Below are 25,892 nucleotides of genomic sequence, written 5' to 3' on the forward strand. Positions count from 1 at the left end.
CTTCCATCTTTTATAAGGCAGTCCACAATAAGATCTAAAGTCACTTCTGAAGGCTTAGCAACAACTACTGGTTGATGTGGGGTGAATTTCCCCTGAGGGGTCTCACCACCATTCAAGAGTCCTCCTCTGGAATCCTCAGACGTTATTGGAGTAATGGTTGCCTCCACAATCACGCTCATCTGCTCCAATTAACAGGCTCCTAGCTTGATGGGAAAAACTCCAGTTGAAGAGGCATCAGCATGCTATTCCACAACATCACCATCTGAACCAAGCACTCCAGAGTTTCCGTACTAGGTGATTGCAGGATGTGTACTGAGGCCATTCCAGGCATCGGAGGAGGCAAGCGCAACTCGAGGCTCAGAATGATGTTATTATCACTGAGGGAAGACATGCCCTGAGACAGCCCCTCATCTTGTCCCAATACTACTCCAGGAAGTCATTGCAAACCGAGTTATACTCATCTGGGCAACTCCCCCTCGTCTTTGGGATGTTACCGTGCCTCGCTTGGTTCTTGTGTTTCCTCATCTAAGCAAAGAAACACTGCAGGAGCTCCACACCCACACATTGCTTATGGAGCCATCTTGGACCCGCCCCACTGATTTTTTTTACATCAAATTTTGAGCGCCATGTACTGAATCCAGTCCATATTGCTCAAATATATACCTTCAGCAATCATAAGAACATAATTACATAAGTATTGCCATACTGGGACAGACCGAAGGTCCATCAAGTCCAGCATCCTGTTTCCAACAATGGCCAATCCAGGTTACAAGTACCTGGCAAGATCCCAAAACAGTACAATACATAATATAATGTCTTAAAGAGCTTGTTGGCATTCCTTTATTATATTGTCTTCAACAATACAACATTTATCTCTTATAGTAGATTCTCAGCTTTGACATATTCATGTTTTGATATTCTGCATCAGGAAGCTAAGAGTTCTCCATTCAGCATCCAATGATTCCCTTAGCTTGTTGGCTTAACTCAAAAACATGGTAACACTGTCTCTTACCACATGATCCAATTACATCAATGTCACCCTTATATAAATGCACCAATCATCCCAAGGACATCCACTCGACAGCACAATTTAAACCTTAAGGTTGTATAGATTCTATGCCAAGGAGCCTGAAAATCTTCAGGGCACATTCTCGTTTCATACCCCCTGTTGGCCAGAAGTCCCCTCTAGGCAATTTCTAAAAGGACAAGAGCACAATCCCTATCCAATCTCTTTGTTGATTTTCTTGTAAAGACTGATGATTATGATCTACATGTAGTATTGAGTCATAACTGACATGGCCTCTTCGGACTTCCTTCTTTGTTGTAGGGTGTAAAAGAGAGAAGAAAGGAGAGGAAGAAGGTTCGGCTGCAAGATGGACATGATCCAAGATCCAAGAATGGCCCTGTACAGGAAGCCAACAGGGCAAAACTGCCCCACAACCAAATTCTGGGATATGAGCACATGAGAACCACCATTGAGGGTTTCACCAGGTCTCCAAACCTAGACAGCAGCAAAGGCATGGGAATCACCAGTGAGGGTCTCACCAGATCTCCAGATCTAGGCAGCAAAGAACACATGGGAACCACCAATCAAGGTCTCACTACATCTCCAGACCTAGGCAGCAGCGAAGAAATGAGAACCACCAGTGAGGGTGTCACTGGATCTCCAGACCTAGGCAGCAGTGAAGACATGGGAACCACCAATGAGGGTGTTACTGTATCTCCAGGCCTAGGCAGCAGTGAAGACATGGGAACCACCATGGAGAATCTCACTGGATCACCAGACCTAGGCAGCACTGAAAACATGGGAACCACCAGTGAGGGTCTCATTGGATCTCCAGACCTAGGTAGCAGCAAAGACATGAGAACTATCAATGAGGGTCTTGTTGGAGCTTGGCTAATAGCGGACAATGTAGACATGAGAATCATTACCCAGGATTTCACTGGAGCTCTGATCCTGGCCAGCAAACAAGACAAAGAAAGTACTAGTGAGGACAGCAGTGAAAATGTGAGAACCACCAGCCAGGATTCCACTGGGACTCCAATCTTAGTCACTGGAGAAGACATGAGGACTACCAGTGAGGATATCACTGGATCTCCAGCCCTTGCTGGCAGCATAAAGTTGGATCAAGAATTAGATGCAGACTTTTACAATATCAAGCAGAAATCTGAAGGGTCAGCACAGTTCCTAAAAGAACGTTCTGGTCCCAGAGAGAAGAAGGTGAGTTTAAGTGATAGGAGATCTTGTATTTGTTGATTGACTCTTTCAGCATGTATGTGCTTTATATTTCTGCTTATTCACTTGATATATCACTTATTATAATTGTATAAAGCGGTGTAAAATTAAAAAATACAATTGCGTTATATTAAGTTAAAAAAGCAATATTAATACTAAAATATCATTAACAGTTACTAAAACACATTGATCAAATAGGCAAGCGTTCAAGCGTTTCCTAAAGCACAAGTAATTCATTATTTCTCTTAATTGTTGTGGCCATAAGTTCTATAAATGAGAGTTAAAATATAGAAAAGCCCCAAAACACATTGTAATACGTTTTATTGAAATTGTTGACTGTGAACTGCTTTGACACTAAGGGGCCCTTTAACCAAAGAGTGATAGGGCTACCACCGGCTTGGCACCCGGTGAATACCCTCGGACTCATCCAGGAGCCCGGTGGTACTTCTGGGTCTCCCGCGTGCCACGTCTGGCGCTAGAAAATACCTTTTTATTTTCTAGTGGCGGGGGCATGCCCAGCGGTAATCGGGCAGCTCGTTACTGCCAGAACCCTCACCACCTCCTAAATAGGAGGCAGTAAGGACCCCAGCAGTCAACGGCCATGTGGCAATTTTTTTATTATCGCACTGCCATTTACTGCCTCTTAAAAAAAAAAAAGCCACTTTTACCGGCGGCGGTAAAAGGTGGCCTTCAGGGCACAGCAATCCCATGCACTGATGCCACCACCGCTGTTTGGTGAAAGGGCCCCTAAGGTATTAATGTGGTATGTAAAATTAATCAATCCAATCCAATGTGGCACTTAATGAGGCCTCGGAGAGAGAGAAGGCGATTATAATGGTCCCTTTTGAGAAGACCTCAATGACTGTGTAAGACACATTATTCACTAGCCAATCAGCAGCAGAATCAAACTGGAGCGAGCCTCAAGAGGTAACCAATGAATAGGGATAACACAGTCCTGCTTGTTGGCCACAGATACCAACCGAGCTGTGATATTTTATATAAACTGGAGCCTTCTAATATTTTTCGGACTATAAGACGCACCGGACCATAAGACGCACCTAGGTTTTAAAGGAGGAAAATAGGAAAAAAAATTTTGAAGCAAAAAGTGTGGCGGAGATCTGCTGGAGGACCACAGGTTGTGCAACACTCTTGTATGGGGACAGCAGTTTTGCACAACCTGTGTGGCTCTGCAGTGGAATTTGTCCTCCCCTGCCATCCATGTCCAACGAGTCTTCTCTCTCCCCTGCCCTGCCCTCCCCTCCCCTCCATGTCCAGCAATTCTCCTCCCCTCCCCATGTCCAGCGATTTGTTCAAACCCCCGCCCGCCTGCCTGTCCACCCTCAGCTCCCCGACTTTCCGTTCGTGCAACTGTGCTCCCTGCCTTGAAATCTTTAATTTGCATACCCGAAGTCACAGTGAACCAGCAGTAAGTAAAAGCAGCAGGCAGGCAGGCTCGCCTCCTCGTCGCTTCCCTTCCCTCTCAGCGCGTCCCGCCCTCGCGGAAAGGAAGTTACATCAGAGGAAGGCGGGACGCGCTGAGAGGGAAGGGAAGCGACGAGAAGGCGAGCCTGCCTGCTGCTTTTACTGCTGGTTCGCCGCCACTTCGGGTAAATGAAAGATTTCAAAACAGGGAGCACGGGTGCGCAAATGGAAGGGAGTGGGCAGGTGAGCCAGACCTCACAAAAAAAGCACTGGGCGGAGTTGAGGTGCGCCACGCGGGGGGCCCCTTTGAGCGCGAGGCACTATGCGGTCGCAACGCTTGCCTCAGCCTAAGACCGGCCCTGGCCACCCCCCAGCGAGCAGGTACGCTACATTCAGTGCTTAGAGGAAGTGTACAAAAAGCCCAGAATGTATACCTTTGGAGATTCACCATCATACACACCCATGGTTTAGGAGTGACCTCAGTTAAGTTTGATATCTTTGCCTGTTAAGTCAAGCAAAGGATAAGAAAGATACCAAAGTAGCTCACCAGGCAATTTCTCCTTCATATAGTCTAATATCCAGTGGAGGGCTTCCCATGTATGCACATTCTGAGAAATAGCTCTACCCTCTGAAAAAGATAGTGGTGCAGTCACTGGAATGATAACCCTGGCCCTGGATGAGAGGTCTTCCACTGGAGAGACAGTGCTGTCATGGGAAGAATATGATTGCCATTGGAGGGAAAACGCTTCTGCAGAAGGTGAGGTTTGACAATGAAGAGAAGCACTGCCCCTAACCTAAAGGGGGGGAAGGGGGAAGCATTGAGCAGTCTAAGTTATCAATCTTCAATGTGTAAAACCATCTAAGCTAGATAAAATGAGTGACAGCTGTAAATGATTACATAATTATCTGGTACTTAGGTAGATGACCACATATAAAAAAAAAAGCATGAGCCAGGCCAAATGAAAAACTCACCTGTTTTATGAAGACAACGTAGCCACATCTGAACCTTCATGAAATTATTCCAAGGAAAGCAGGTGCACATAATTATAGCTGCTGTGTGAGTATAGATGTCGGTAAGAACAAGTCCATGTGAACGTATTATCCATGATATGAATGTAAGCATCAATCCTGCCTCCACTGATTCTCCATCCCTAGGAACGTATACGGTGACAAGTCTATACGTAGGTTCCTCTTTTTACGCACCCTGATGCTGCGCGGTGAGATCCGAGATGCCCTTCTAGAATATTAACATAACCTGGCATTAGCACCCTTAAAAATATTGGCCATGGTTACACGAAACATAGACCTGATATAACTTTGGATTCCTTAAATAGAGTAAGGGCATACGTAACTTACAGTATGCTAAAAGCTATGAGTGTAACTGGGAGCCTGCCCATGCTTCACCTATGTTCTACTCATGCTCCTCCCATGCTCCGCCCATGTTCTGCTCATGCTTTGCCCATGCTCCGCCCATGCTCCACCCATGTTCTTCTCATGCTTTGCCCATGCTCTGCCCATGTTCTGCTCATGTGGTGGATTGTCTATGAGAGATCAGGTTATGCCACTCTATGTCAAATATCACGGGCTTCCAGTAGAGTTTCGTTTTATGTTCAAGGTAATGACTATGGTACATCGAGTGTTAGCTACTGGAACGTTGGGGGTATTTGGCAGAGTTATTATGTTATTATAACCCTTCTAGAGTATTGAGGTCCTAGGATAAAGCATTTTTTAATGCTTCTCTCTCACTCCTCAGCTCGTTTAACTTCTACCAGGGAAGGTGGCAGTGACTTGCCCAAGATCACAAGGAGCAGCAGTGGGATTTGAACTGACCACCTTTGGCTAGCAGGACCCATGCTCCAACTACTAGGCCACTCCTCCACTCATATGTACATTACATAAAAGTAGGCATGTCAGCATGCCTGCTTTGTATGCATGTATGCCCTGGACAGTTTATAAGAACCTACTTGAATGTGTCAAGCTCTGATCTACGTGCTCAAATCCTTATAAAATTACCCCCACGGTCCCACTACCACTAGGGGTCTGAGATGCCATTTTGAACCCAGGTGCCCGACGGGGATAGCGCAACTGTGGATTGCACCTGTCCCCAATAGACACTAAGGAGACTCCAGTGAGAGCTGGGGGAAGAGTTCAGGGGATGGGGTGTGGTCATTTGGATGGCTTGTGTCCAGGGGGTTCAGGATGTTGGGGGGGGGGGGAGGAAGGGGTGTTATGAGGTGCCTGGGGCGGCTCAGGGGAAGGGGAACTTAATCTTCCCACCAGTTCCTTTACCAGATGGTGGGCCTGATTTGGAGCCTGCTGTCTGTGTTGCTGTAGCCAAGAACCTGCAGTGCTCCAAGGTCAAGATAGGGACCCTTTTATTTCACTATCTGGATTTCTATAATCTCTGCCTCTTCTGGAAGCAGGGGCAGACTGACAATTGGAACAATAGGGCAATGCTCGAGGGCCCACAGCAGTAAGGGGCCCACTTCTCCCCTAACTTCCATTTAATTTAATCAGTTTTGCTAGGTGGTTAGGGGCCCATGGGTCCAGAACACTGTCAGTCCACCCCTGGCTGGAAGAGTTTGGACGGTTTCCTAAAGGACAAGTCCATAAACCGCTACTAAACGGACTTGGAAAACTCCAAAATTCCAGGAATAACATGTATAGAATGTTTGTACGTTTGGGAAGCTTGCCAGGTGCCCTTGGCCTGGATTGGCCGCTGTCGTGGACAGGATGCTGGGCTCGATGGACCCTTGGTCTTTTCCCAGTATGGCATTACTTATGTACTTATGTCCTCTACTTGGCTCACTTTTATTACATAGAGCAGTGATTTAACCTATTGTGATGTCATAGTGGCTCATTCCACCAATAAGAGCCAACCTCTTTAGTGATGTCACAATGGCTTGATTGTATAGAATGTTTGTACGTTTGGGAAGCTTGCCAGGTGCCCTTGGCCTGGATTGGCCGCTGTCATGGACAGGATGCTGGGCTCGATGGACCCTTGGTCTTTTCCCAGTATGGCATTACTTATGTACTTATGTCCTCTACTTGGCTCACTTTTATTACATAGAGCAGTGATTTAACCTATTGTGATGTCATAGTGGCTCATTCCACCAATAAGAGCCAACCTCTTTAGTGATGTCACAATCGCTTGATTGTATAGAATGTTTGTACGTTTGGGAAGCTTGCCAGGTGCCCTTGGCCTGGATTGGCCGCTGTCATGGACAGGATGCTGGGCTCAATGGACCCTTGGTCTTTTCCCAGTATGGCATTACTTATGTACTTATGTACACTCCTGCACATCTTTATAAGTATTTTACAAAAAGCTCTGCACTCAGTACAGCCTTTTGTAAAACATAGGGGGAACTCAGCACCTCTAGAACCTGGACATCGCAAATCTTCTCTTCACATCATATTTAAAATGGATCTTCACTATTGTCGTTTACAGATACAGTGACCCAAACATATTTTTCCCCAGGTCAGGAATAAATGATGCAGAATCCAAAATCCAAATCCAGAGGTGGTTAAGTTTCCATGTGGCCACTGGAGGGCACCAAAGATTCACACATTGGACAGAAGCAAGGGAGCCCATGAATTCTTTCAATTCTGAGAACTGCCTTCAGCCTGCTCGCTCTCACTCTGGTTTTATGGACATTTATCTTAGTTCTACTGTGTTTGCTTCCCAGTTTTTGGATATTGCAGGGCACAAATGTGGCCACATATGCGTGTGGATGGGCTCATAAAATAATGACCGGTGCAGAAGTACGCACTTTAAAATGATAATCCTCACTTTGATGGTGGGCTTGCACGGGGATGGAATTTGGAAGGAGTGTTGGCTGAGCGTGAAAGATTATAAAATGCTACAAGTTATTCGAGTACTTGGCAAATATTAGTTATGTTCTAGAGCTAGTATAAATGCCCCATGTCTGCCACTTATGCTAGGATTTTATAAAGAGACACAAAATTGACTCCCCAGGCCACCTCCCCGCCTGAGGGAACATGACTGAGACACAAAACTGGCTCTCTGCTAGAAATCCGTGCATGCGCTGGGGTAAACCTGGAGCTTGATGGCCCTGAAATCCTACAGCCAGCTGCTCACCAAGACAGATATACACACCCCCAGCAGGGTATGCAATGAAAGCTCAGGGAACCCCCTTTAAACCAAAGAGTTGCTAACTAGATCCAGATTCATCTGACAGGGTTGATCCAGACCTGGGCTTACCTCATTGCCTTCAAAGACTTTTGGTTCTGATTTCCCCATTGGATTCCCCAAGCAGTGGCGTTCCTAGGGGGGCTGACACCCGGGGCGGATCGCTGATGCGCCCCACCCCCCGGGTGCAGCCCCCCCCGGAACAGCGCGACGCCCCCCCCCCCCCGGCAAAAGAACCCCCAATCCCCGGCGAAAGAACCCCCCGGGTGCACGCCGTGCACCTGCCGGCTCTTCGTTTTCATGCTCCCTCTGCCCCGGAACAGGAAGTACGCCACTGTCCCCAAGAAAAACAAGGCTAAAAGTCTCTGCATGCATCGGGGTAAGGACAGGACTGGATCAACCTGTCAGGCGAATCTGGATCTAGTTGGTAACCCTACATCTGTCTTGTGTGCAAGTGGGCTTTATTGTGTATTCCCTTTTCTGAAAGCCACAGACTGCTAAATGTCCTCTCTTTAAACCACACAGGGCCTTTTCTAAACTTCTGCAAGGCCTCACCCCACAGAGACAGTCTTTTCCTTCTCTTCTTCCAGAAGTCATTGGAAAAGTGCCATGAAAGAGATGTGACAAACTGTAGCAGCGCTTGGGGGGGGGGGGGGGGGAGGAGTGTGGATCAATCACAGAGACTATGTTGAATGCCTGACCCTTCAAGCTAGCAGTGACTACTTCCTCTTTGGAGCTGCAGGTTGAAAATTAAGTCATGCACTGTTCCTGTGATCAACTGGGTTGCTTTTTAGAACGGTTCTGTTCTTCCTCTGCTCTCAGCTGCTCCCCTGCACCCCATCTACACAGAGGCCTACGTAACAACCCATAATGCAACAGGAGAGCTTTCTCAACTTTTGCTAATATGACTGAACTCTCGCACACAGTGTCAATAAGTTGAAGAATGATTTTCAACCCTGTCCTGGAGGCACACCCAACTGGCCTGGTTTTTGGATCTCCATAGTGAATAATAATGTGAAGCGTCTGTTCACGCTTTCCAAAAATACTAGGACCAGGGGGCATGCGATGAAACTACAGTGTAGTAAATTTAAAACAAATCGGAGAAAATGTTTCTTCACCCAACGCATAATTAAACTCTGGAATTCGTTGCCGGAGAACGTGGTGAAGGCGGTTAGCTTGGCAGAGTTTAAAAAGGGGTTAGACAGTTTCCTAAAGGACAAGTCCATAAACCACTACTAAATGGACTTGGGAAACATCCACATTTCCAGGAATGACATGTATAGAATGTTTGTACGTTTGGGAAGCTCGCCAGGTGCCCTTGGCCTGGATTGGCCGCTGTCTTGGACAGGATGCTGGGCTCGACGGACCCTTGGTCTTTTCCCAGTGTGGCATTACTTATGTAATATCTGAGACAGATTTGAATATGCTGGGTTTCCACTGTGTGCTCATTATGAAGAACAGGAAAACCAGTAAAGCTGGATGTGCTTCCAGCACAGGGTTCAGACTCACTTCCTGAGAGCACCTTATCTGCACAGATGTGGCTAAGTAAACCCATAGTAAAAGCTGAAATGGCTCCAATTGATATGGAATGGACATTCTATACCTGAGTGCATGCACTTACTCGTGCCTTGCATGCACAGAAAAGTGTCCCACGCAGAAGTGTAGTATCACTGTTCTTTAAGGGTGCATGTAACTGCATGAGTGTGCTTGAAAGTGGAGCATTGGGAGGGGCTTGGGTGGAGCTATCACACACTGTAAGTTAGCCCTCAAATTTTATAAAGGATGTTAAATTTGGATGGCCAGGGGTCATTTATTCATGTTACTAAATTAGCTAATTCGTGATAAATTGGCCCCCAAATCTACAAGGCACACCTAAATTATAGAAGGAAGGGATCCTCAGGAGCTTAGCGGAGATTGGATGGCAGAGCCGATGCTGGGAGGCGGGACTGGTGGTTGGGAGGCGGGGCTAGTGCTGGGCAGACTTCTACGGTCTGTGCCCTGAAAAAGACAGATACAAATCAAGGGGCTGGTGGTTGGGAGGCGGGGCTAGTGCTGGGCAGACTTATACAGTCTGTGCCCTGGAAAAGACAGATACAAATCAAGGTAAGGTATACACAAAAAGTAGCACATATGAGTTATCTTGTTGGGCAGACTGGATGGACCGTGCAGGTCTTTTTCTGCCGTCATCTACTATTTTACTCATGTTACTATGTTATACTGTGGGGGCCTTTAACACCAGGGTTCTTTCACTATTATGCAGGGGTTATATAAGAATTTGAGCTGATTTGAAAATGGCCATTGCATAGTCTCTTCCATATTCAGTGAGTTTTATCACTAGAGGGAGGTTTGAACCCTCCCCCCAGTATGAGAATGTAATAATCGGGTGACAATGTCACATGAAACTTTGTGCCTTTTAGTGTTGTGATACAGTCCTGTGTTTTTTCTTCTCTGTGGGGCCTCACTTTATAACAGGATATTCTACATGTAAAGTCCACTGAAATACATTATTTTTACCAAATATTATGTCTGGGGTTTCTTTTTTTTTTTTTTTGATAATTAAAGATTATTGGTTTTGTCTTGACTGTTTCCTCCTGTTCCTTTATTTCCAGCTCAGTCAGACTGAGTTAATGAAGGTTTGTCGGGACCAAATTCCTGGAGGAAAAGTCCATAAATTGTTATTAAGGTAGATTTGGGAAAAGCCACTGCTTATCCTTGTGATTAAGTAGCCTGGAACCTTTCTGGGACTCTGCAGGTACTTGAGACCTGAAATGGTCACTATTGGAAACAGGATACTTGGCTAGATGGACCCTTTATCTTCTCAGTAGGGCAACTCTTACATACCATGGCTTCCATTAGGTGAACTAGGAAGTCACCTAGAGCGCTGATATTCTGGAGGTGGCAAACGGGCAGGGAGCAGACTTTTCAAATTTATTAGATTCTGTTCCTGAAGCTGGGGAGGAAGGGCGCATAAGGAGAAGTGCTTTCTTCTGAGATGCTGGGTTAATACAGGCAGCTCAGGTCCAGAGGCAGGAAGAGAAAAGGTGTTTAAGAAAGTTTCTGTTTCCTCTGAGGTGTGGAGTCAATCTGACAAGTATGGTACTACCTAAGCAGTGACACCTGGGCTGGATTTGGGGTCCATGACCATAAGGTTCTGGTCAAGGACTGTTGATGCAAGGACTGGATTGTGGACTCATGAGATTGTCTCCACCCCTCAGAAGAAATTGGTACACTCGTAACTGCCCTTCCATCTCTGAATCAGGAGCTCATCTGCCTGTACTGACCCTGAACTTGAAAGGAAAGCAAAGCCCCGCTATACACACTTTCGCCTCCAGCTTCAGGAGTTTGCTGCCGGTAAATTTAAAAAGTCTGCTCGGGCTTGTGCTTTCTATGGTAGCAGGTTGAAGGGTGCAATATTTACAGGGGAGCAGGAAAAGAAGCCATCAGCCAGATTGACAGGTCACCTAGGGCACAAGATATCCTTTCATTGGCCCTGAGCTTCATGGCACTCAGGCATGGCTTTGATGCCATAAGCTTTCATTTGCAGCTAACTGGACCTGTATGAAATGAGTTGGTGATCTGAATCCAGCTTCAGATATCATAACGGAAGTGTTCACATCACAACACTTAACCAGATTCTTATGCATCACTCATCACTGACTTGTTGTGACAAGAACAAGGCAAGAGAGACCACTCTGGACCCAAGTGTGTCAAATCGTAGAAACATGGAAGGACAAGAATCTTGTATTTGGATGGGCCAATTATCGAAAAAAAATGAAACCTATTCCAGGGATTGACCAGTATCTGGATTTAAGCTTGCTCAGAAAATACTTTTCTGCTTTTAGCGTTCATTACGAAATTGAATTTCTCACTAAGCCTCCTCTGACTCGTGCTGCTTCCCTTGACCCCCATCTGCTCTTACAGTGAGTGATGGTGAGCAGTTGAAGAGAGGCATGCTTCATAAAGCAACCATTTGGCTCTTGGTGCTATCTCATCTCCTTTCACAAGCCTAGACAGTGAAGAACTGTTGAGTTCTCGGTGTTGACTTCAGAGAGATGGGGCAATGGAGAAGACAGGTAGGGGCCGACACATTAAACTTGTGAGTAAAGGATTGTTGTATAGCCCCTGAAGCAGCCCTGTCGGGAGAAACACGGCCTGGGTCGGGCTATTTATGTATATATAACTTCAGGTTTTAATAATAAATTACTGTTTTATTTTTGCAATCTGCTTCGTTTGTTTTCCATCTTGGAGCTTGCAGACCGTTTGCCCTTGTGTTTTCTTGAAGACAGGTAGGGGGAAAGGCAGGTGACTGGGAGAGGGTACTGGAATCTCAGCAGGTACTGATGCTTTTTAAGGGACCAATAGCGGAAAAGTCAAAAGATAACTGTAGCATATTATAGGAAGTATAAGGTTTGTTCCCTTAAGGAACTGAAGTGACCTCAAGTGGCTCTACCATAGAATTGTAATTTTACGTACCCCCCACAGCTTCTGGAACAAGGGGCTGGCTTGCCTACTCATAATTGACAATGGTAGGCTGTAACACCTCTTGGAAGGAAACTGTACTGGCATAAAAACACAGTGATGGGAAGGGGCCTTTGGTTAACGTGGCCATTGCACTTGGAGAGAGGACCGGGAGCAGTAACAGAGCCCATAAAGCTTCTGCTCATGCTACAGGTGATTGCTGAAACGCGAACCACCCACCACCACATCCTTTAACCAGAGGAGAGTTCCGGAAGTGCTACAAGGATAAATAAGCCCAGAGAGCCTTGTCTAATTAATAGAAGACTGGCAGAGAGGGGATCCCAGTGAGAGTAAAGCTGTGAAGGACTACTAGATACTTTGATCAAGGAGAGTGTTCATAGGGAAACCTACGACTATGGGGACAGTTCTATAACTGGGCCCTTCCATTTAGGTGCTCAAGGACCTGTTGTGTAGCAGCATCTGGGAATCCAGATTCCATTATAGAAAACTGGTGTAGGCCTATAATTGATGCACCTAACGACAGGGCTGCCGAGAGACTGAGGGATTCCTCTTGCCCGATGACCACTGTACCACCAAAGCAAATAATGGTAGGCCCTTTTTGGGGGGGACTTTGATCGGGGGTAGGGGTGGGGGCATGGGCTTGGATCAGTGGGTTGGGAGGTCCAGAATCAACACCTCAACTCCTTTCAGCTCCAGGTGGGAGCATCAGGTTGTAGCCGAGAGGGCAGGGCCACCGCTGCCTGGCCCCCTCTTCATCCCGGGCTCTCGGCAGCCCTGCTGTTCTTTCCTGCCCCCCCCCCCTCCCCACAGAGGCCAGTAGACCATCAGGGCCCTTCAAGGTAGGAATGGGGGTGGGGTGTAGTATGTGACGGCAGCAGCAGGCAACCGGACAGAGCCTCTGGACCCTCGGGTACTGCTCGGTTGCCTGAATGGTCAGTCCATCCCAGACCACAGCTGTCCACAAAGGGGAAAATTCTATAAATGATGCTCAAACTTTGGCGCCAAAAATAATTAGCTCTGATTGGTATTCTATAATGGACATTCCAGGATCAGTGCCCTTTATAGAATAGCGCACAGCGCCAGGATTTTGGTATTTTGCATCTGTAAGAATGCTTTTTTCGTGCTATAAATTCATCACGGAAGTAGCCCCTAACGTTCAGCGCCATATATAGAATTTCCTCCAAAGTGCCTTCGGATTTCCAAAGCAGTGTGCTCTGTATCATGGAGTATTGCCATGCGGTTTGTGTGTCATAACGAATCTGACAGCTGACTGGGTATCGCTATGTTTTAAGCAGGAAAACGCAAGTCTTGGACAAAAGGATAGAATTCGAATCCGAAGAATGACAGACCGGCAAAGGGAAACGGTAAAGAAACTTTGTTACTCTGCTCATCTCCATGTGTTATGCTGTAGGGATCATTTGAAAAAGGTAAGAGATGTGATGTAGAAGTCATATGGTCAATATCCAACCAGCGGCTGTGAGCTTTTTTCCAAGTGCCGACTGTCAACAGCTAAAATAGACTTGGATATTCAATGCTGAGCCAAGTCTGGGCAACAGCATTGAAAATCCAGGTCTGCAGCAGCACCCAGAAGTCATGGGGCTTATTGTATAAAGGGAATGCTCATAAATTTACGCTCCTGCCCTGGCAGGCAATGTCTTCAAAATGGTGCCCCTAGTGGTAGTAGTGTGAAACTACCACTAAAGGCACTATTTTGAACATGGCACCGGCCAGGGCAGGAGTGACTGAGGATTCCTCTTGCCCGATGACCACTATACCAATAAAGCAAATAATGGTAGGCCCTTTTGGGGGGTGGGACTTTGATCGGGGGTAGGGGTGGGGGCAGGGACTTGGATCAGTGGGATTTGAGGTCCAGAATCAACACCTCAACTCCTTTCAGCTCCAGGTGGGAGCATCAAGTTGTAGCTTTGCGGCCTGAACTTCTGGCATGGTAAAATAATCCCAATTTTTTGGCTGGGGTTCTTTTACCATGATTTTCTGCTAGATTCTGTATATGGCCCCGACAAATTGGTGCCAGAAAAAGTGAGCACTAAGCACTATTTTATAAATGGCGCTCCAAGTTGGGCAACATTTATCGGACAGCTCTTAGCTCCGGGATCTGCTGCAAATTTTAGGTGCGACCATTTACACCAACTGAACCCTGGTGTAAATCCTCGTGCCCAAATTAGACACAGATCTCTCTTAGTCTATAACAACGTGCATGAATTGCAGGAACACCCCTGATCCGCCCATGACCTTCCCGTGACCGTGCCCCCTTTTTTTGATCTGCATGTAAAACTTTTACTTGTTAAACTAATATTATGTTTTATTATCATGTTCCCACGATCCTTCTGTAACACTAAATGTATTTTCTCATGTTGTCACCATTCATGATGTATTGTAAGCCACATTGAGCCTGCAAAGAGGTGGGAAAATGTGGGATACAAATGCAATAAATAAAAAAATAAAAATCTTAGTTAATGCCAATCAGCGCCGATAGTAGGTTGTTAGGGCTCCATTGTCGGTGTTTAATTGTGCGTTCAAATTGGGCATGCACCCAAATTTGTGTGCACAATTTAAAGTACCATTTACAGAATCCGGGGCAGTGTGACTTGCGGTGTGAATCCGGTCCATACTGCACATCACCTTTTGATATTTACATAGGCCCCCTTCTACTAAGGCGCACTCACATGCTAAAATTGTGGGCGTGCTAAACGTTAGAGACGCCCATAGGAACGCATTGGTGTCTCTAACGTTTATCGCGCCCCAGTTTTAATGTGTGCTAAAAAGGTGAGTGTGCCTTAGTATTAATTAATTAATTACTTAATTTATTTAACACGTTTATATCCCACATTATCTCACTTAGTTGCAGGCTCAATGTGGCTTACACAATACCGTAGAGGTAGGTTCTGGTTCAATAATACAAATACATAGTACAGTATTAAGCATGTAACAAACATCAGTATGAGGAAATACAGAAGGGGTAGTGATAGAAGTCTATTACGGTCCATAGTTTGCTGTGTCGCAGGGAGTAGGAAGTTAATTTGGATCAGGGGGGCTAGGCCTTCTTAAACAAGTTGGTTTTCAATAGTTTCCTGAAGTTAAGATGGTTATGGATAGATCTCACGGTTTTGGGCAAAGCGTTCCACAGTTGTGTACTTATGTAAGAAAAGCTGGATGCATAAATTGATTTGTATCTAAGCCCATTGCAGTCTGGATAATGCAAATTTAAATAAGTTCGGAATAGGCTGGTACTGTTTCTGGGTGGAAGTTTTATGAGGTCCAACATGTATCCAGGAACTTCACCATAAATAATCCTGTGGACAAGAGAGCAAACCTTGAAGGCAATACGTTCCTTAGTGGGAAGCCAATGCAGTTTTTCACGAAGGGGCCTGTTTTAAAAGGGGGCCCTAGTAATTAGCTGCTCTACATGCATTTTGCATGTTTTGCATCTCATTATTATGTAACCTGCAGCAACCTAAATATTGCTGCAGTAACACAAGTCAAGCTGCATTAAATTGCATTAACGGGCAAACAATACAACTTAAAGCCCTAATGCAGCTTGATAATCCCCCCCCCCCCCAAATAAATACCTGTAAATACTATGTAAACCGCGTTGAATGTAGTTGCAAAAACCACAGAAAGGCAGTCTATCAAGTCCCATTCCCTTTCCCCGAAATGTTGGTTATTTCCCTGAAGAAGGCGACAGTTTCATACATTTCAGCCAATTGGGTTGCCAACTGGTTCCAGGTTTTCAGGATAGGTTGATCCAGTCTTGGTTTTACCTGTATGAACTTGTAATTTTGGTGACCCTATTGATTTTCATATGACAAGCAAGACTACACTCCATACATGGAGTGGGATAAAAAACCAGGGCTGGAAAATCTGGAGCCAGCTGGAACCCTATAGAAAGAGCCAACTGTTCTTTCTCTTGTCCTGATAAGCACTGCCACGCTGGGAAAAGACCAAAGGTCCATCAAGCCCAGCACTCCGTCTCCGACAGCGGCCAATCCAGGCCCCAAGAACCTGGCAAAATCCCAAAATTTAATAACGATCAATGGACTTTTCCTTCAGGAATCTGTCCAGACCCCCTTTAAACTCAGCAAGGCCAGCTGCCGTCACTACCTTCTCCGGCAATGAGTTCCAGAGTCTAACCACACGCTGAGTAAAGAAATCTTTCTCCAATTTGTTTTAAACGTACCACATTCTAATTTCATCTTGTGTCCCCTAGTTCTATTATCGTTAGAAAGCGTAAACAAACGCTTCACATCTGTCCGCTCTACCCCACTCAAACTTTTGTAGACCTCTATCATATCACCCCTCAGCCGCCTTTTCTCCAGGCTAAAGAGTCCTAGCCTTCTTAACCTCTCCTCATAAGGTAGTCGTCCCATCCCTTTTATCATTTTTGTCGTGCTTCTCTGCACCTTCTCCAATTCCTTTATATCTTTTTTGAGATGAGGCGACCAGAACTGAACACAGTACTCCAGGTGCGGTCGCACCATGGAGCGATATAACAGCATTATAACATCCTCATGCTTGTTTTCCATCTCTTTTCTAATAATACTCAACATTCTGTTCGCCTTCTTGGCCACCGCAGCACATTTAGCGGAAGATTTCAACGTCCTATCCACGATGACTCCCAGATCCCTTTCTTGGTCTGTAACTCCTAAAGCGGAACCTTGCATGACATAGCCATAATTTGGGTTCCTCCTTCCCACGTGCATCACTTTGCACTTGTCAACGTTGAACTTCATCTGCCATTTGGACGCCCCCAGTCTCACGAGGTCCTCTTGTAATCTTTCACATTCCTCCTTCACACGTTCTGCCCCAGCCATTCTCCTCAAAACGTTTGAATGATTGACTTGTTCATTCTAAAATATACAAATTTTCCAGAAAATGTCTAGAGGAAATGAGAGAAAGCATGTGTGTTCAAATTCTCGTCAAGAAATACAGCTCTTGCATGATTTATAAAGAACTAGTGAAAAAGGCCCATTTCGGAGTAAAACGGGCACTAGCAAGGTTTTCCTTGTAGTGTGTATGTTTGCGAGAGTTTGTGTGGGCGAGTGTGTGTGGAAAGAATACTTGTACAGGCTATCCTCTCTGTAAATGAAACACAGACTCCTAAGGTTGGGAGCGGAGCTGACACTGAATCAGTCACAGCAGCAGCAGCAGCGAATATACAATGTTGTGGTCTGGAGAGCGGCCCCCAAACAGTGCCCTCTAGGTCCTAGTGCCTGCCTGAGCTAACATATAGAACACAGCACCTGCAGTCCTCCCTGCATTCACCTCTCCCTGGCAGAGAACGAAACCTGAGCTGTGCCTTTTTCCTTGAAGCACTGGGCTGGACAGCTTGTTGAAAAAGCTTTACTCTTGGCAGAGGGCATGAGCGTGGGAACTTGCTAGCAGTTCTCTTAATTACTTCTAAGGCTGTGTTATTTGTTGGGGTGGGGGAGGAGAAAGTCGGTGAACCTGGCGATCTGGATTGTGTGCTGATGCTGGTAAGAATGTGCCTCCGTGTTGTTTTATGACCCTGCCGATTTCAGCACCTCCAGTCCTCCCTGCATTCAAGCAGTGGCAGCTCATTGTGAGGCAGGGGGAGGAGTAGGGAAACACACTGCGCGTGTTTCCCTACTCCTTACTCCTGCCTGTGATTCGTGAAACCGGATATCTACACCACCATGCAAAATGGAAGTGAGGCTTCATTAGAACGTTGGTGGTGCCTTTTATATATATAGATGTTTCAATAGTTCTGGTTAATGCTATTGCTTTATGCGTGTTTCGTTATACAGATTCGCTTGCCCGGGGTTCCTGGAATTAGGAAGTCGCAGAAAAGAGGCACAGTAAGTAGGAAAGGCCTTTGCTTTCAACCTGGTGGGATTCCAGATGTAAGATGCAGAACTTTCCGGATGTTGTTCTCAAAACCCCCACGAGGTCTGGTGTTTAGGGTAACCAAGATATTCAAAGTAAAATGGTTTGCAGTTATGTCTCATGTATATTCATTGCAGAGAATCTGAAAAGCAGACCTGTGTGGACGTTTGTGAGGGGTAGATATAGGAGTCACTGGCAGACACCCTTAAAAGTCCTCAAGGTCAAATGCCAATAAATAAATAAATTATGAGGTCGGACACAAGAAGCCTACACATTGCCTGTGTGTGCCAGGAAAATTTAGATCCATGCGGACCGTATGGGATATCACACAGAGGGCATGGTAGAAGAGGTGATCAGAAAATAAGCTTTTGTTTCTTGTCATTGTTCATTTTATTTTATACTAGTAAAAAAGGCCCGTTTCTTAACGCAATGAAACGGGCGCTAGCAATGTAATGAGTTCCTGCCATTAATGTTTCCACGGTTGTATTCTGAATATAATTGTTGTTTACATGTGTAAGATTTCTTTATACACAATATTTTTTGTGTAAACTGTGTTACAATGTGGTAAAAGTTTTCCTTGTTCAGGCCCTTCAATCAGTTTAACAATCACATCAGAAGAGCTCCTTACTCGTGAGAATGCAACATACAGTTGCCCATGGGAGAGACTGAGAGTGACGGTGTGTTTTACAGACAGTGTAAGAGAGAGATACACAGTGATTGTGTGTGTGTGTGTGTGATGTGTGTGCGTGACAAAGTGATTAAATGTTTGTCTTTCCTTCCGTTCACTTGCCTCCACTGATGTTCGTACCTCCCTGTATATGATTGTTTGTTAGAGATTCAATCCACTCCACTTCCCTCCTCCAAGTTCCGTTCTGTCTGATTGGTTCTTCGTTGACAGTGAGAGCCAATGAAACGCTGAACTACAGACTTACGAACCCTACACTGCCACAGAGCCACGGAGTCAGCTTCAGAATGTTGGAGGTGCTTTTTATTATATAGGATTTATTTAGGGATAAAGATTCAGCGTTTTATTTTTTTTTTAGCTGTCGGTGGCATTATTCCCAGATATTCAATGCCGGGCCATATCCAGGCACCAGCATTGAATATCCAGGCTTATGCGGCCAGGTTTATGTGGCTGGCTATCTCTAAGTGCAACACCATATAAAGATAAGACTGGCTTTTATGCAGCCTGATTTCGACTGCTAGGGAGTTAAGTGCTGAATACCGACACTTAACCGCCTAAGTGTCGACTCCAGTGGCATAGCTACGGGGGGGGGGGGGGGGGCTACGGACGCCTGGGCCCCCCAAATTGGCTCTAGAGCCCCTGGTTTGGCTGGCAGGGGTCCCCAAGCCCTGCCAGCTGAAGCGTTTGCTCCACGCTGTTCTCTCTGCGCACTTGTTTTAGCGAAACTAAGCATGTGTGGCACTTTGCACATGCTCAGTTTCATTAAAACGAGCGCGCGTGGCGTGACTGAAAACAGGACAAACAATGAAAGACCAGCGTGGGACAAGCGCTTCAGCTGGCGGGGGGTTGGTGACCCCCCCACCAGCCAAGGTACCTTCGCAGCGGCGGCAAGGGGGCACTGGCGGTTGGGGGCGGAAGCAGCAGCAGGGGGGTGGCGGAGGGGAGGTGGGCCAAAATGTCCCCCCCCCCCACACACACTTTGGACTCTGGTGCCCCCTCCCTCCAAGGTCTGGCTACACCCCTGGTCGACTGTGCTCCAAGACTAGTTAAGTGCCGCTGAATATCAATGGATAGCCCCCAAAAGCTATTTAACTGGCCAGGAGCCATTTCTGGCCAGTTAAAGTGCTTTGACTATCAACCCCAATGTTTTTCTTTTCATTTTGTTATTTTTCCTTTTTGTAGGTTTAGCAAATGCTAATCTATTTTAACATGTGCTTATTGTTTTTGCCAGCACTGAAAGACCACAAAACAAAGCAACTTTTTGTTAGGCATCTTGTGTCATTTTGAATGGGAAATGACAATTTCCCAATCATAAGAACATAAGAACAGCCATACTGGGTCAGACCAATGGTCCATCTAGCCCAGTATCCTGTTTTTGACAGTGGCCAATCCAGGTCACAAGTGGAACCCAAATAGTAGCAAGATTCCAGAATCCCAAAGAGTAGCAACATTCTGGAATCCCATAGAGTAAGAACATTCCATACTACCAATCCCAGGGCAAGCAGGGCACTATGTCTGTCTAAACAGCAGAGTATGGACTTTTCCTCCAGGAACTTGTACAAACCTTCTGTTAAACCTAGGTACACTAACCGCAGTTACTATGTCCTCCAGCAAAGAGTTCCAGAGCTTAACTATTCGTTGAGTGAAAAAATATTTCTTACCAGATATTGCCCAGGGGATCCAAAATCGCAGAAGATTTCACTGTACCACTCATGTCTTACAGCACTGTCCCATGGACAAGTTTTCTTATACTACTACTACTACTTAACATTTCTAGAGTGCTACTAGGGTTACGCAGCGCTGTACAGTTTAACAAAGAAGGACAGTCCCTGCTCGAAGGAGCTTACAATCTAAAGGACGAAATGTCAAGTTGGGGCAGTCTAGATTTCCTGAATAGTTTTCTTATAATTCCAAAGAGTTTTGAAAAGCAATCACCCTCTCTCTGATTGATTAAGCACTGCCCAGGTCAAAGGGACCTGCTCTGTGGGTGCGGAGGGTGCTGTGCACCCCCTGCACCCACATAAGGAAACTTATGTGGGTGCAACCTTATAAGGAAAAATTAAGCAACCTTATAAGTACATAAGTACATGAGCATCGCCATCCTGGGACAGACCAAGGGTCCATGGAGCCCAGCACCCTGTCTCCAACAGAGGCCAAAAGAACAAACAATTTGTCCCGCCCATCCCAGAAATAGCGGATTTTTCCCATGTCCATTTAATAACATTCTATGGCCTTTCTCTCCAGGAAGCTGTCCAACCCTTTTTTAAATTCTGCTATGTCAACCGCCTTAACCACTGTTTCCGGCAATGAATTCCAGAGTCTAACTACGCGTTGAGTGAAGAAAAATTTCCTCCAATTCATTCTAAATTTACTACTCTGCAGCTTCATCGCATGCCCCCTTGTCCTAGTATTTTTGGAAAACGTAAACAGACGGTCCACAATGACCCTTTCCATTCCACTCATTATCTTATAGACCTCTATCATATCTCCTCTCAGCCGCCTTTTCTCCAAGCTGAAGAGCCCCAGCCTCTTCAGCCTTTCCTCATAGGGAAGTTGTCCCATCCCCTGTATCATCTTTGTCACCCTTCTCTGCACATTTTCTAATTCCACTATCTTTTTTTGAGGTGCGGCGACCAGAATTGCACACAATACTCGAGGTGCGGTCGCACCATGGAGTGATACAATGGTAGAATAATATCCTTATTTTTGTTTTCCATCCCTTTCCTAATAATACCCAACATTCTATTTGCTTTCCTAGCCGCAGCAGCACACTGAGCAGAAGGTTTCAACGTATCATCAACGATGACACCTAGATCCCTTTCTTGGTCCATGACTCCTAACGTTGAACCCTGCATGACGTAGCTACAGTACGTAGTCTCCCAGTCTCGTAAGGTCCTCTTGTAATTTTTCACAATCTTCCTGCGATTTGACAACTTTGAATAACTTTGTGTCATCAGCAAATTTGATTACCTCACTAGTTACCCCCATCTCTAGGTCATTTATGAATATGTTAAAAAGCAGAGGTCCCAGCACAGATCCCTGAGGGACCTCACTAACTACCCTTCTCCATTGCGAATATTGACCTTTTAACCCTACTCTCTGTTTCCTATCTTTCAACCAGCTTTTAATCCACAGTAAGACACTACCTCCGATCCCATGTCCCTCTAATTTCCTCTGTAGTCTTTCATGAGGGACTTTATCAAAACGCCTTCTGAAAATCTAGATACACAATATCAACCTTTGTCCACACGTTTGTTTACCCCTTCAAAGAAATGCAGCAGATTGGTGAGGCAAAACTTCCCTTCACTAAATCCATGTTGACTTTGTCCCATTAGTCCATGCTTTTGAATGTGCTCTGTAATTGTGTTCTTGATAATAGTCTCTACCATTTTGCCTGGCACCGACGTCAGACTCACCAGTCTGTAATTTCCCGATTCTTCTCTGGAACCTTTTTTAAATATCGGCGTTACATTGGCCACCCTCCAAACCTCTCCTCAAGTCACTTCACTGGCTTCCTATCCGTTTCCGCATACAGTTCAAACTCCTCTTATTGACCTATAAGTGCATTCACTCTGCAGCTCCTCAGTATCTTTCCACTCTCATCTCTCCCTACATTCCTCCCCGGGAACTCCATTCACTTGGTAAATCTCTCTTATCTGCACCCTTCTTCTCCACTGCTAACTCCAGACTCCGTTCCTTTTATCTTGCTGCACCATATGCCTGGAATAGACTTCCTGAGCCGGTACGTCAAGCTCCATCTCTAGCCATCTTCAAATCTAAGCTAAAAGCCCACCTTTCTGATGCAGCTTTTAACTCCTAACCCTTATTCACTTGTTCAGAACCCTTATTTTATCATCCTCACTTTAATATTCCCTTATCTCTTGTTTCTCCTGTTTGTCTGTCCTAATTAGATTGTAAGCTCTCTCGAGCAGGGACTGTCTCTTCATGTTCAAGTGTACAGCGCTGCGTACGTCTAGTAGTGCTTTAGAAATGATAAGTAGTATTTACTGAGTCCAAGGAGAGATAATTTGTGTTGTGTTTGGCACCCTCAATCATTCTGAAAAGTTAGCACCTATGCCCTGGGTTTTCAGGTGCAGTCCTTGAGGGTCAGTCTCAAGGATGCTCAAGCTGTGCGAATGAGCGTTCTTCTTAGACAATTTGTATGCCTTCCTCCAATATACAAAAGGAGACAACCCTTGCCACTAGATAGGCAGGTCCAACCTCCATACCAGGGGCGTAGCCAGACAGCAGATTTTGGGTGGGCCTAGGTAAGAAGTGGGTGGGCACCAAGTGTCCTCCCCCACCCCACACACCAGCTGGCGGGAAAATGCTTCTCCCCACCTTGGCAGTCTGCAGGAGGCATGCACTGAAAACTGAGCATGTGCAGGTACCAGTATCATGGAGAGCAGCATTTTTGTTACCATCAGGGGAAAGTCTTCAGCTGGTGGAGCTTGGGATCCCCAACAGATACTGCTAAACGTGTGCTACTGTTGGGTGGGCCTGAGCCCTAACTGGGTGGGCCTCGGCCCACCCAGGCCCACCTGTGGCTACGCCACTGCTCCATACATTTGCAAAACAGGCAGGGTCTGATCTGAAGCAGCATGTTCCTCTGTTTGAACATAGAAGTTATACCATGGAACAGTCTTTTTGCTGTTCTAAAGTTAGTGGATTGAATATTGCCATTAACTGGATAACTCATATATGACCCACTGAATATCAGACAAATACACCCGGGTCCCCTCTAAACCACTGAAATTTGAATAGGAGGAGGAATAGACTTCAGAGATACTTTAAATATTGTAGCATAAGGTTAATTCCATCAAAAAAAAACCTCCACCACCACTTTTGATATCATTTTTATGTTATTTTTCAATTGTGTAAAACTTTACTTCTTTGATTACAGTATTGTAAAGAATGCAGAAAGGTGAAAAATGCAACTTAGTTAAGTTGCATTTTTCACCTTCTTCTGGGAAATAACCAATATTTAGGGGGGGGGGGGTAATTAATAGGGTTTTACCTTGTATTGGAGGAGTGGCCTAGTGGTTAGGGTGGTGGACTTTGGACTGAGGAACTGAGTTTGATTCCCGCTTCAGGCACAGGCAGCTCCTTGTGACTCTGGGCAAGTCACTTAACCCTCCATTGCCCCATGTAAGCTGCATTGAGCCTGTCATGAGTGGGAAAGCGCAGGGTACAAATGTAACAAAAATAAAATAGATACTATTGGAGATTCTACATGGAATGTTGCTACTATTGGAGATTCTACATGGAATGTTGCTATTCCACTAGCAACATTCCATGTAGAAGCCTGCGCGGCCACATTGTTGATCTGCAAGGGCCGACATCTACATGGAATGTTGCTAGTGGAATAGCAACATTCCATGTAGAATCTCAAATAGTAGCAACATTCCATGTAGAATCTCCAATAGTATCTATTTTATTTTTGTTACATTTGTACCCTGCGCTTTCCCACTCAAACATGTGGACAATGGGGAGCCGGTTGATATTGTATATCTGGATTTTCAGAAGGCGTTTGACAAAGTGCCGCACGAAAGACTCCTGAAGAAATTGCAGAGTCATGGAATCGGAGGTAGGGTATTATTATGGATTAAGAACTGGTTGAAAGATAGGAAGCAGAGAGTAGGATTGCGTGGCCAGTATTCTCAGTGGAGGAGGGTAGTTAGTGGGGTCCCGCAGGGGTCTGTGCTGGGTCCGTTGCTTTTTAATGTATTTATAAATGACCTAGAGATGGGAATAACTAGTGAGGTAATTAAATTCGCCGATGACACAAAATTATTCAGGGTCGTCAAGTCGCAGGAGGAATGTGAACGATTACAGGAGGACCTTGCGAGACTGGGAGAATGGGCGTGCAAGTGGCAGATGAAGTTCAATGTTGACAAGTGCAAAGTGATGCATGTGGGTAAGAGGAACCCGAATTATAGCTACGTCTTGCAAGGTTCCACGTTAGGAGTTACGGATCAAGAAAGGGATCTGGGTGTCGTCGTCGATGATACGCTGAAACCTTCTGCTCAGTGTGCTGCTGCGGCTAGGAAAGCAAATAGAATGTTGGGTGTTATTAGGAAGGGTATGGAGTCCAGGTGTGCGGATGTTATAATGCTGTTGTATCGCTCCATGGTGCGACCGCACCTGGAGTATTGTGTTCAGTACTGGTCTCCGTATCTCAAAAAAGATATAGTAGAATTGGAAAAGGTACAGCGAAGGGCGACGAAAATGATAGTGGGGATGGGACGACTTTCCTATGAAGAGAGGCTGAGAAGGCTAGGGCTTTTCAGCTTGGAGAAGAGACGGCTGAGGGGAGATATGATAGAAGTGTATAAAATAATGAGTGGAATGGATCGGGTGGATGTGAAGCGACTGTTCACGCTATCCAAAAATACTAGGATTAGAGGGCATGAGTTGAAGCTACAGTGTGGTAAATTTAAAACGAATCGGAGAAAATTTTTCTTCACCCAACGTGTAATTAGACTCTGGAATTCATTGCCGGAGAACGTGGTACGGGCGGTTAGCTTGACGGAGTTTAAAAAGGGGTTAGATAGATTCCTAAAGGACAAGTCCATAGACCGCTATTAAATGGACTTGGAAAAATTCCGCATTTTTAGGTATAACTTGTCTGGAATGTTTTTACGTTTGGGGAGCGTGCCAGGTGCCCTTGACCTGGATTGGCCACTGTCGGTGACAGGATGCTGGGCTAGATGGACCTTTGGTCTTTCCCAGTATGGCACTACTTATGTACTTATGTAACAGTGGAGGAGTGGCCTAGTGGTTAGGGTGGTGGACTTTGGTCCTGGGGAACTGAGGAACTGAGTTCGATTCCCACTTCAGGCACAGGCAGCTCCTTGTGACTTTGGGCAAGTCACTTAACCCTCCATTGCCCCATGTAAGCTGCATTGAGCCTGCCATGAGTGGGAAAGCGCAGGGTACAAATGAAACAAAAATAAAATAGATACTATTGGAGATTCTACATGGAATGTTGCTACTATTGGAGATTCTACATGGAATGTTGCTATTCCACTTGCAGCATTCCATGTAGAAGGCTG

The 25,892-nt window shown here is 45.6% G+C and overlaps 1 protein-coding gene across 1 annotated transcript in view; it reads left to right on the forward strand.

The window, feature by feature from the left end:
* LOC115478999 (collagen alpha-1(VII) chain-like) overlaps nucleotides 1-25,892 on the forward strand; it is a 309,662-nt gene that overhangs the window by 176,595 nt on the left and 107,175 nt on the right. The window contains exons 66-69 of the mRNA XM_030216704.1: nucleotides 1,328-1,462; nucleotides 1,862-2,221; nucleotides 13,583-13,651; nucleotides 18,074-18,124. Of these exons, the coding sequence (XP_030072564.1) occupies nucleotides 1,328-1,462; nucleotides 1,862-2,221; nucleotides 13,583-13,651; nucleotides 18,074-18,124 (615 nt within the window). The remainder of the gene's footprint in view (nucleotides 1-1,327; nucleotides 1,463-1,861; nucleotides 2,222-13,582; nucleotides 13,652-18,073; nucleotides 18,125-25,892) is intronic.

This window comes from Microcaecilia unicolor, chromosome 10 (assembly GCF_901765095.1).
Source record: "Microcaecilia unicolor chromosome 10, aMicUni1.1, whole genome shotgun sequence".
In the NCBI taxonomy this organism is placed as follows: Eukaryota; Metazoa; Chordata; class Amphibia; order Gymnophiona; family Siphonopidae; genus Microcaecilia; species Microcaecilia unicolor.